General features: G+C 39.1%; 1 protein-coding gene across 1 annotated transcript; it reads left to right on the top strand.

Moving 5' to 3' along the window:
* Window positions 1-2,554: 2,554 nt before the first annotated feature.
* On the top strand, window positions 2,555-4,220 carry LOC104235503 (acid phosphatase 1-like). Its single transcript, XM_009789289.2, has 3 exons — window positions 2,555-2,988; window positions 3,090-3,299; window positions 3,400-4,220. The coding sequence occupies exons 1-3, from the start codon at window positions 2,567-2,569 to the stop codon at window positions 3,572-3,574; spliced, it is 807 nt and encodes a 268-aa protein (XP_009787591.1). The 5' UTR covers window positions 2,555-2,566; the 3' UTR covers window positions 3,575-4,220.
* Window positions 4,221-12,280: the final 8,060 nt, after the last annotated feature.

Genomic DNA, 12,280 nt, shown 5'->3' with positions numbered 1-12,280 from the left:
CACTCAGAAAATCTACCAGTCACTACACAACCTAGTTACCTCAAATATTACATATGCAATAATATATACCTTAATGAAATAACATCTACTTGTTTTACCCAACCTAGTCAACCTATTTCTTTTTCCTTTGGGGATTTATCTAATGATACCAACATGTTCTACGATCTATGTTAGAAATTTTAGAACCTAGCAGTTTTTCACAGGCCTTTTCACATTTAGGATAGAGGAAGGCCATGTCTTCAAAAATTGAGGCATTATAAGCTAATCACACCTAGGATGTGGTTCTACTACCAGTTGAAAAGATGGCTTTACTTTATAAATGGGTATACAACGTAAAACACAGATCATATGGAAGCATATAGAGATTGAAAGCAAGACTGGTTGTCGGGGGTATATTCAAAAAGAAGGCATAGACTACACTGAGACATTCTCTTTGGTAGTCAAAATTACTACCATCAGGTGCTTATTGGCAGTAGCTACTAAAAAGGATTAACCTATCTATTAATTGGATGTTAGTAATGTCTTTTAACATGGAGATCTTCAAGAGGAAATATATATGAGGTTCCCAGCCGGTCTAACCCTCTTCACCTAATCATGTTTGTCTCCTAAGAAAATCTCTTTATAGTTTAAAGCAGTCATCAGGACAGTGGTATGCTAGGTTAGCTGGGGCACTTAGTATTAAGGGGTATTTTTCTTCTATGAATGATTATTCTTTATTTTTTAAGAAGACGGGGCTTTGATTTCAATTATTGCAGTGTATGTGAATGATATCCTTATTAGTGGCATTGACGCAACATAAATTGCCTCATCAAAATCATTTCTTCATTATGTATTCAAGGTCAAAGATTTAGGCAATTTGCATTACTTTTTAGGCATGGAGATTATGCGAGAAAAGCCAGGAATGATCATATGTCAAAGAAAGTTTGTCTTGGACTTGTTGTAGGAATTTGACATCTCTAGTCTGCCTTGTGTTTCTTCTCCTCTTAAGCCATCCTCCAAATTGCAGGCAGATGAAGGACCTCTTCTTCAAAATCCCACCATCTACCGGCACTTGTTGGGAAGTTAAACTACTTGACTCATACGAGGCCTGATATTTGCTTTGTTGTGCTCAAGCTTAGTCAGTTTAGCAAAGCCCTCATCTTGCTCATTTTTCTATTGCTTTGCGTGTCCTCACTATATGCATTCAGATCCTGGGCAGGGAATTCTTCTCAACTCTTCTCCTTCACTAAAGCTAGTCACTTTTGCAACGCAGACTAGGCTTCTTGCTTGGAGACTAGTTGGTCTGTTAGTGGCTTTTATGTTGCCCTCGGAGGCTCACCTATTTCTTGAAAATCTGAAAAGCAGGCATTTACCTCCTTGTCATCCGCCGAAGCATAGTATAGATCCATGCATCGAGTAGCTATTGAGCTAACTTGGCTCACTCGCCTTCTTGACGACCTTTCTATTTCACCACAACTGTCTATTCTTGTTCTTTCTGATAGCAAGGCAGCCATCAACATCGCCCGAAATCTAGTTTTCCACGAACAGACAAAACATGTTGAATTGGACTACCATTTAGTTCGTCAACAGTTCCTCTCAGGCTTAATTGCTCTTTCTTTTGTTCCTTATTCATCTCAACTTGCTTATCTATTTACCAAAGCTCTTTCCAGCCCCTCACACCACTCTATTCTACGCAAGTTTGGGGTAATTTCATCACCCTCCAATTTGAGGTGGATGAAGAGAAGAAGCCCTGTGATTTGAGTAAGATAAATGATGAAGCTCAAAAAGAAAATGATGAAGCTCAAAAAGAAGAAGAGAAGGGGAAGATTCAAGGGTTTCCGACAAGAATGAGGGCTTCAGAGTTATCTAGGAATCAAGACATTATATTTGCACAAAAGGACTTAAGCTATGGTGTCATCTCAATTGTTGATGATAAACTTGATCAATTAAATCCTAGCCGTCCAGATTAATAGAGAGATACAGTTGTACAACAACTTTGGATTCTAAAATAATTCACACGTGTGAGGCATGTGACAGACCTTGTAGAGAATAATAGTTAGTTATATAGTTATTAGTAGATAGCAAATAGAATTTAGTCGAGTGTATAGGAATTTCATTTCTATTTTATTTTTTCTTTACACAGATATACTTGTATATATACAACATCAGCTGAATAACGAAATACATAGAGAAAATTTCCTACATCCTGATTTTACAATCATTCAAAGGCGCGCTAACCATATTATACATTTAAGCAATTTCTATTCTATTTAAGCATTTTCTAACATGATAGACCAACTTATTAGCTGATTATAAAACACCCTCTTAGATGATTTATTTTCTTGTAAGATTGACAAGAAAATGAAAAAGAAATTTAACAGTAAACAAATAAGAGCGAAGCAGAGAATGTCAACCCTGACAAAGCATTATTCATGTCGTAAATTACGATGACCTGTTTGATTCATGCCTTGCTTGCGTTGAGGTCAATGAGTTAAAAATCTTATTTAAGCTACCGTATACCAGCTTATCCAAATATCTTCATTGTTATTCTTCCCAGTTCCTCCTATCAATTTGATACAACCATAACATGATGAAGTCTTTCAAGACTTTGTTTTTCTTTCTTTCAACTATAGTAGCTGTAACAGTGGCCTCTACTTCCCATAATGTAGAGTTCACAAGCCAAGTAGTAGAAATTCACTGTCTAAGGCTGCAGACTGGCGCTGCTGGTTATCGTGTCCCACAATTGGACTGTCTTAGCTGGCGTCTTGCTGTGGAGACTAACAACCTCCAAAATTGGAAATTGGTGCCAAGCGCATGCGAAAACTATATAGGTCATTACATATTAGGAAAACAATATCGTCATGACTGTGAGGCTGTGGCCAATGCAGCAATTGAGTATGCCAAGAGTGTCAAACTTGGCGGAGATGGAAAGGATGTTTGGGTATTTGATATTGATGAGACCACTCTCTCCAATCTTCCTTACTACGCTCGATCTGATGTAGCTTTTGGGTAATAACCAGATTCGAAAATGTTTGGTTTTTGTATATAATTATTTAGTAGTTTTTGTAGTAGGTATTGCGAACTATTGGATCTCATGCATTTTTGTGCAGGGCTATACCTTACAACAATACAAAGTTTAATGCATGGGTGGCCGAGGGGAAAGCACCTGCCATTCCTTCTATACTTGGAGTATATAAAACAGTGCTGTCTCTCGGGATCAAGACTGTTTTCATAACAGGGACTCGAGAGTCTTTCAGAAAAGTAAGAATTACTAATCTCAAGAAAGCTGGTTACACTAATTGGGCAAAGCTCATACTAAAGTAAGCATGCATGTTTATTAATTCCTTGTGTAATATTTTACTCAAAAGATTGAGAAAAGGATAACTAACTCTGCTTGGGAATGATTGATGATTATTGCAGGGGAGAAAATGATACGAGAAGCGCAGTGGAGTATAAATCAAGCAAGAGAAGAGAGCTAGTGAAAGCTGGATATAGAATTATTGGTAACATTGGAGATCAATGGAGTGATCTGATTGGAGACAACCTGGGCGCTCGTACTTTCAAAGTCCCTGACCCTTTGTACTACATTGGTTGATCGACACCCCTCTTCTCTTTCTTGATTCTCAGCAATTTTAAGCAGTTATTTAACAAAGCGAGTAGCTTTCTTATTTGTGACATGTGAGACGCTAAGTGTAATGACCCGGCCGGTCGTTTCGAGAGATGTAGCTCTGTTCCCTCATTTTTTTGCTTTTTTTGTGTTTCACATCTGTATTATGACTTACCGGGTTAGTTCGTTTGGGTCCGGAGTGGTTTTGGAGTGAATTGAGATACTTAGTCTTCTATTTGAAAACTTAAGTTGGAAGAGTTGACCGGATGTTGACTTGTGTGTAAACGACCTCGGATTTGAATTTGATGGTTCCGTTAGCTCCGTCAGGTGATTTTGGACTTAGATGCGTGTCCGGAATGTGATTTGGAAGTTCGTAGTAGAATTAGGCCTGAATTGGCAAAAGTTGAAATTTTGACGATTTTGGCCGGCAGTGAAAATTTTGATATCGGGATCGGATTGGATTTCCGGAAGTTGGAGTAGGTTCTTGGTGTCATTTCTGACTTGTGTACAAAATAAGAGGTCATTCTGTGATTTGATAAGTTTTGGCGTTGTTTGTAGAATTTGAAAGTTTCGAAGTTCATTAGACTTGAATCCGTATGTAATTCGTGTTTTTGATGTTGTTCGAGGTGATTGATGATTTGACTAAGTTCGTATGATGCTATGAGATATGTTGGTATGTTTGGTTGAGGTCCCGAGTGTTACATCTCGTGTTTTCGTACGTAAAAGTTTCGTCGTAAGCTAATCGACGTAGATTCGGGGATGAGATTATCTTGAGGTTATAAGCGTTTATGCTATTTATAACAAGCGATAAGTAAGTGCCGTGAAGGTTAAAGGGTAAACGAATCAAAGAAAGTGAGTTTCGTCGAAGTTTGTCAATATGAGATAGAATATGGTCCGAGCTATAATACCCAATATTTATGGACTAGTGTCATACAAGGTACCCCATGATCATGATAGTAGGGTACATAAAATATATTAAAAATGAGTAGTATTTTGGATAATTTGAGATATTTTTAACTACGTAAATTATTGATTAACAGGGGAATTAACAAGTTAATTAAAATTAGTGGGTAATTAATTAATAACCTTGGGATAAGACTTACCCCTCCCCAACGTGGAAGCACCCTCCTTTTTCATTTTATGACTATTGAAATTGATGTAAAGGTGTCGCACTTGAAGAAATTAGGTGACACTAAGCTTGAAATGTGGGGCTCACCTAATAGTTAAGGATAACATTCCAAATTCAAAATTATCTTCTGATCTCTTAAGAAAGAAACATAGCAACGTTATGGAGAAAACGTTTCAGCCAAGGAACATAGCAACTTTATTGAGAAAGGATTTTAGCCAAGATTATCTTTACATAGCAATGTTATTGCTTCGAACATTTCATATGGATTTTTTCCTATTCCAATTTTGCCACCACGTATTTTATCGCAATTAATATGTGTTAGAGGGATTGTCAAGAGAATCGACTAAGTTATATTAAGGATATCCCTTCTTTCTTTTGGCATGATCTATACGACACAAACGAAACGAGCAAATGCACAATTTTCATAAATGACTCTATTCATAGAAATACTAGAGATGCTTATGTTCTGGATTCCCCATGTGTCATATTATTCTATCATCTGTTCACAGGTCTTATAAAATACGTAAGTTGATAAAGTTTATTTCATAATATTAATCAAAGACATAATGGTCTTATGACATTCTGAAAGATTTTATTAACGTACTTCTCATGCATTGCATTAATTTACATTGACCCATAACCAAAGAGCGTTATATACGCGTATATATATGTGTGTATATATATATATATATGTATATATATATGTATATATATATATATGTATATGTGTGTGTATGTATATAAAATATGGGAAAAGTTTACAATATTATATACGCATCACCACCTGATCAGCTGGTATACGTTGATGATTTTGCCCACAGTGGCCGAGATGATATGATGGGATGCCTTCAGAAGCTTGATAATGTTATAAACACATATACCTATGCACAACATGATATTCACACGCACGTGCATGACATTATACATGTGTCAGGATTTACAAAGCTATTTAGACTTGCATGCGGAATTCTTTATTCCATGTGTTATCTAGTCTTTAAGGTACTGATTTTTATGCCTTACATACTCAGTACATTATTTGTACTGACATCCTCTTTTTCGGGGCCTACATTTCAAGCCTTTCGGTGCAGGTAGACAAGCTGACGGTCCCCTTTCTTAGGATCCTTGATCAGCGAGAGTTAGCGTACTCCATTTGATCCGGAGCTACTTTTGATTTTGGTACGATATGCTTATATACATATATAGGTATGACGTGGCCTAGACCCGTCCTTGTACAGTTGTATATTCTATTAGAGGTCTGTAGACAGTATATATAGTTGGATAGTATGTGGCCTTGCCGGCTTCCAGTTTTGGATATGTAGTTGTCTATAGCAGCCTTGTCGGCTCGCCCTACGTATTTCGCACGTATATGTACATATTCCTTTTGGGCAGATTTCCCTCATATATGTTATTCTCATAATTCAGTAGATGTTATTCATGTTTATATCATAGGCGCATGCTCAGGGGTGGTCGACAGGTAGGACTCGGGCACTCGTCTCGACCCATTGGTTTGGGTCGTGACAAAAGTGGTATTAGAGCAGTTCTATCCTAGGGGTTGTCTACAGACCGTGTCTGTAGAGTCTTGTTTATAGGTGTGTTGTGTACCACACTTATCTTATCTAAGATCGTGCGATATAAGAATTCATGTTCCTAACGATATGTTATATTTTCAGTGATGCCTCATAAGACTATAGTCACCCAGAAGGGCAAGTCCGTGGCTGGTGAGACTGCTAGTCGAGCGCCACGAGTTACCAGGGCTCGGGGAGAGTCTCATAGTAAGATTCCATCTTAGACTTCACATACCTAGCCCTCTCTAGAATAGCTCTGAGGTGCACAAGCTCCAGCGTCCGCCCCTATACTTCCAGCTTCTCAGCCAAATACACCGGGTCAGGAGATGAGAGATGTTATTCAGCTATTAACTCGATTAGTAGCTGCATAGGCTCAGCATAAAAAAATAGGTACTGGTCACGCAGATAGGTCCGTCAGTGCGAGGGTTTGTGATTTTATTAATTTAGACCCTCCGATATTCACTGGGGTAGATTCAAATAAAGACCCTCAGGTATTTATCTATGTGTGTGTGTATATATATATATATATATATATATATATATATATATATATATATATATATATATATATATATATATATATATATGTATATGTGTGTGTATGTATATAAAATATGGGAAAAGTTTACAATATTATATACGCATCACCACCTGATCAGCTGGTATACGTTGATGATTTTGCCCACAGTGGCCGAGATGATATGATGGGATGCCTTCAGAGGCTTGATAATGTTATAAACACATATACCTATGCACAACATGATATTCACACGCACGTGCATGACATTATACATGTGTCAGGATTTACAAAGCTATTTAGACTTGCATGCGGAATTCTTTATTCCATGTGTTATCTAGTCTTTAAGGTACTGATTTTTATGCCTTACATATTCAGTACATTATTTGTACTGACATCCTCTTTTTCGGGGCCTACATTTCAAGCCTTTCGGTGCAGGTAGACAAGCTGACGGTCCCCCTTCTTAGGATCCTTGATCAGCGAGAGTTAGCGTGCTCCATTTGATCCGGAGCTACTTTTGATTTTGGTACGATATGCTTATATACATATATAGGTATGACGTGGCCTAGACCCGTCCTTGTACAGTTGTATATTCTATTAGAGGTCTGTAGACAGTATATATAGTTGGATAGTATGTGGCCTTGCCGGCTTCCAGTTTTGGATATGTAGTTGTCTATAGCAGCCTTGTCGGCTCGCCCTACGTATTTCACACGTATATGTACATATTCCTTTTGGGCAGATTTCCCTCATATATGTTATTCTCATAATTCAGTAGATGTTATTCATGTTTATATCATAGGCGCATGCTCAGGGGTGGTCGACAGGTAGGACTCGGGCACTCGTCTCGACCCATCGGTTTGGGTCGTGACAAAAGTGGTATTAGAGCAGTTCTATCCTAGGGGTTATCTACAGACCGTGTCTGTAGAGTCTTGTTTATAGGTGTGTTGTGTACCACACTTATCTTATCTAAGATCGTGCGATATAAGAATTCATGTTCCTAACGATATGTTATATTTTCAGTGATGCCTCATAAGACTATAGTCACCCAGAAGGGCAAGTCCGTGGCTGGCGAGACTGCTAGTCGAGCTCCACGAGTTACCAGGGCTCGGGGAGAGTCTCATAGTAAGATTCCATCTTAGACTTCACATACCTAGCCCTCTCTAGAATAGCTCTGAGGTGCACAAGCTCCAGCGCCCGCCCCTATACTTCCAGCTTCTCAGCCAAATACACCGGGTCAGGAGATGAGAGATGTTATTCAGCTATTAACTCGATTAGTAGCTGCATAGGCTCAGCATAAAAAAATAGGTACTGGTCATGCAGATAGGTCCGTCAGTGCGAGGGTTTGTGATTTTATTAATTTAGACCCTCCGATATTCACTGGGGTAGATTCAAATAAAGACCCTCAGGTATTTATCTATAGAATGCAGAGGACTTTGAGGGTAATGAAGGCCACTGTGAATAAGTTAGTTGAGCTAGCTTCCTATAGACTCCAATATGTTGCAATTAATTGGTACGAGTCTTGGGAATTGTCCAGAGGTGACGATGCCCCTCCAGTAGGAATATGCTTAGGGTGTAGAGGAGTGTAAGCAGAAGCAGAGGGCCGATCGTGAGCATGATAGGGCCCAGAATATGATAGCGAGGTCTTCAGATCCTTCTGGTGAGTTTCGAGATAGTTAGAGACAACAGTACCCTAGGTATCCAGCCCATCCATCTGCTAGCGCACCACCTCTGTTTGGCGGTAAGAGATTTGATTGTTCCACATATTCAGGGCCTGGTCAGAATTCCAGGGCCTCAGGTTCTCAGTATAGGGGTGAGTCAAGTCAGATGAGGTCATCATTGCCACGATGTGCTTAGTATGGTAAGCAGCATGTCGGGCAGTTCCGTATAGGGTTGGGCGTTTGTTATACTTGTAGTTATCCGGGCCACGTTATGAGGGATTGTCCGACGAGAGGTGATGCAAGCATAGCTCAGCCAGCGGGATTTGTAGTTGGTTCATCATCATTAGTACGCCCCCTTGGGCAAGGTTTACAAGCACCAATGAGTCATGGTAGAGGCACAGGCAGAGCATCTACCTTGAGCGGTCCTCAAAACCACATTTATGCATTGGAAGGACGACAGGATCAGAAGTCATCACCTGATATTGTTACATGTATATTATCAGTCTCCTGATATGATGTATATGCACCGATTGAGCCAAGTTCCATCTTATCATATGTTATTCCGTTGGTTGTTAGTAAGTTTGGAATAAAACCTGAATTGATTAAACCTTTTGAGGTGTCTACACATGTTGGGGACTCAGTGATAGCTAAGTGAGTATATAGAGATTGGGTAATAGTAGTTCATGGTCGATGTAATGTAGCGGACCTAATCGAGTTAGATATGGTAGAATTTGATATTATAATGGGTGTGGATTAGTTGGCTTCTTATCATGCCAACGTTGATTGTGGATCAAATTGAATCGCCATTCTAATTTCCAAGGGAGCCTGTTTTGGAATGGAAAGGTAATACAACAACCCCAAGAGGTAAATTTATTTCGTATCTCAAGGCAAAGAAGATGATAAAAAATGGCTATATTTATAACTTAGTTCGGGTTCATGATGTGAAAGTAGAGTCACCAACCATTCAATCTATCCCTGTGGTTAAGGAGTTTCTTGATGTTTTCCCCGATGAGCTTCCAGGTCTTCCGCCAGAACTAGAAATTAAGTTTGATATTGACATATTACTAGATACTCAACCAATATTTATCCCTCCTTATTGAATGGCACCCGTAGAGCTGAGAGAGTTGAAGGAATAACTAAAGGAATTGCTTTAAAAAGGCTTTATCAGACCTAGTACATCATCGTGGGGAGCACCTGCGATTTTTTTTAGGGAGAAAGATGGTTCCTTACAGATGTGTATTGATTATAGACAGTTGAATACGGTAAAGATCAAGAATAAGTACCCGCTCCCAAGGATTGATAATTTATTTGATCAGTTGCAAGGTTCCAAGTGTTTCTCAAAGATAGAATTGAGGTCCGGGTACCATCAGGTAAGGGTTAAGGAGAAGGATATTCCGAAGACAGCATTTAGGACCAGATATGGGCACTGTGAGTTTCGTGTTATGTCGTTCGGTTTGACTAATGCCCCAATAGTATTCATGAACTTGATGAACCATGTATTCAGATCCTTTTTAGACATGTTTGTAATTGTATTTATTGACGATATATTGGTGTATTCTCGTTCAGAGACTGAGCATGCAGATCATTTGCGTACTGTACTCAGAGTTCTATAAAAAGGCAAGTTGTATGCAAAATTCTCTAAGTGTGAATTCTGGTTGAACTCTATAGCTTTACTTGGGCATATTTTTTGAAGTGAGGGTATCCGAGTCGACACACAAAAGATTGAGGCAGTAAAGACTTGGCCTAGACCCACGATACCGACGAAGATTCGTAGCTTTTCCGTTTGGCGGGTTATTACAAGAGATTTGTATAGGGATTTTCTTCTCTTTCAGCACCTTTGACAAAGTTGACTTAGAAGGGAGAAAAGCTTCAATGGGCTAATGCTTGCGAACGGAGTTTCCAGGCATTGAAGGACAAATTAACTTCAACATCGGTCCTAACGCTCCCAAAAGGGATCGATGGTTATGTTATCTATTGTGATGCTTTGGGCATTGGATTGGGTTGTGTACTGATGCAACATGGTAAAGTAGTAGCTTATGCTTCTAGACAACTAAGAAATCGCGAGAAGAATTACCCGACCCACGATTTAGAGTTAGCCGCAGTGATTCATGCACTAAAGATATGGAGGCACTACTTGTATGGCATTCATGTTGATATCTATACGGATCATAAGAGCTTCCAGTATATCTTCAAGCAAAAGGAATTAAATTTAAGTCAAAGGATATGGTTGGAGCTACTTAAAGATTATGACATTGCTATTTTATACGATCTGGGGAAGGTGAACGTGGTAGCCGATGCCCTCAACCGTAGATCTATGGGTAGCCTGTCATATTTACAGCCAGAGAAGAGGGGAATAGCCCATGAGGTTCATCATCTAGCTAGTCTTGGAGTTCGGTTACTGGACTCAGGTGATATTGGAGTTACTATTCAAGATACGACAACATCCTCTTTAGTAACTGAAGTGAAGGAATGCCAGTATGAGGATCCTGTGTTAGTTAATTATAGGGATACCACCACTCAGAAGGAGAATACACCATTTGAATTACAGAAGATGGGGTCCTCAAATATCGAGGACGATTATGTGTCCCTAATGTTGCAGGTCTGCATCGGCAGGTTATGGGAGAAACTCACTATTCTCATTATTCTATCCATCCAGGAGAAACAAAGATGTATCATGATATCAGGGAATTATATTGGTGGTACGGAATGAAAAAGAATATAGTGGAGTTTGTTCCTCAGTGCCCTAACTGTCAGCAAGTTAAGATTGAGCATCGAAAATTCGGTGGGTTATTGCAGGCTATGGAGATTCCGACTTGGAAATGGAAGTAATCAATATGGATTTTATCGTAGGCTTACCTCGTACCCAGCATAAGTTCGATTCTATATGGGGGATTGTTGACAAGCTTATAAAATCAGCCCATTTTCTGCCCGTTAGGACTATATATTCCGCAGAGGATTATGCAAGACCTTATATTAAGGAGATAGTATGACTGCATGGTGTCCCTGTATCTATTATCTCAGATAGAGGAGCTCAATTTACAACTAACTTCTGGAGGTCCTTCCAAAAAGGATTAGGGACTCAGGTAAGTCTCAATACAACAATTCATCCCCAGGCAGACGGACATGCTGAGCGTACTATTCAGACACTTGAGGATATGTTACGGGATTATGTGATAGACTTCAAGGGTAACTGGGATGATCATCTGCCGCTTATTGAGTTCGCGTATAACAATAGCTATCATTCCAGTATTCAGATGGATCCATATAAAGCTCTTTACGGATGGAAGTGTCAGTCGCCTATAGGATGGTTCGATGTTGAAGAAACTAAGTTAATAGGACCAAAATTGGTACAACAGGCAATCGAGAAGATTAAGCTTATACAGGAAAGGCTATTAGCAACTCAAAACCGTCATAAGTCTTATGCGGATAATCAACGACGAGACTTGTAATTTCAGGTTAACAATTGGGTATTCCTAAAGATATCACCAATGAAAGGCGTTATGAGGTTCAGAAAGAAAGAAAAACTTAGCCCTCGGTACATTGGACCATATAAGATCATACGCAAGATAGGTAGCATATGAGTTAGACTTGCCTTCTAACTTTGAATCCATTCATCCAATATTTCATATGTCTATGCTCCATAAATGTATCGGGGATCCATCTAGAGTTGTGTTAGTTGATGATGTTCAGGTCACAGAATAACTATCGTATGAGGAAACTCCCATTGCTATACTAGATAGACAGGTTCGGAGTTTGAAAACTAAAGACGTAGCTTCGGTAAAAGTGCTTTGGAGAAACAATAATATGGAACAAAATGACTTGGGA

The sequence above is a fragment of the Nicotiana sylvestris genome, chromosome 6, assembly GCF_000393655.2.
Source record: "Nicotiana sylvestris chromosome 6, ASM39365v2, whole genome shotgun sequence".
In the NCBI taxonomy this organism is placed as follows: domain Eukaryota; kingdom Viridiplantae; phylum Streptophyta; class Magnoliopsida; order Solanales; family Solanaceae; genus Nicotiana; species Nicotiana sylvestris.
Note: the sequence above shows the minus strand (reverse complement) of the source record. Positions and strands in the feature narration are given on the sequence as shown.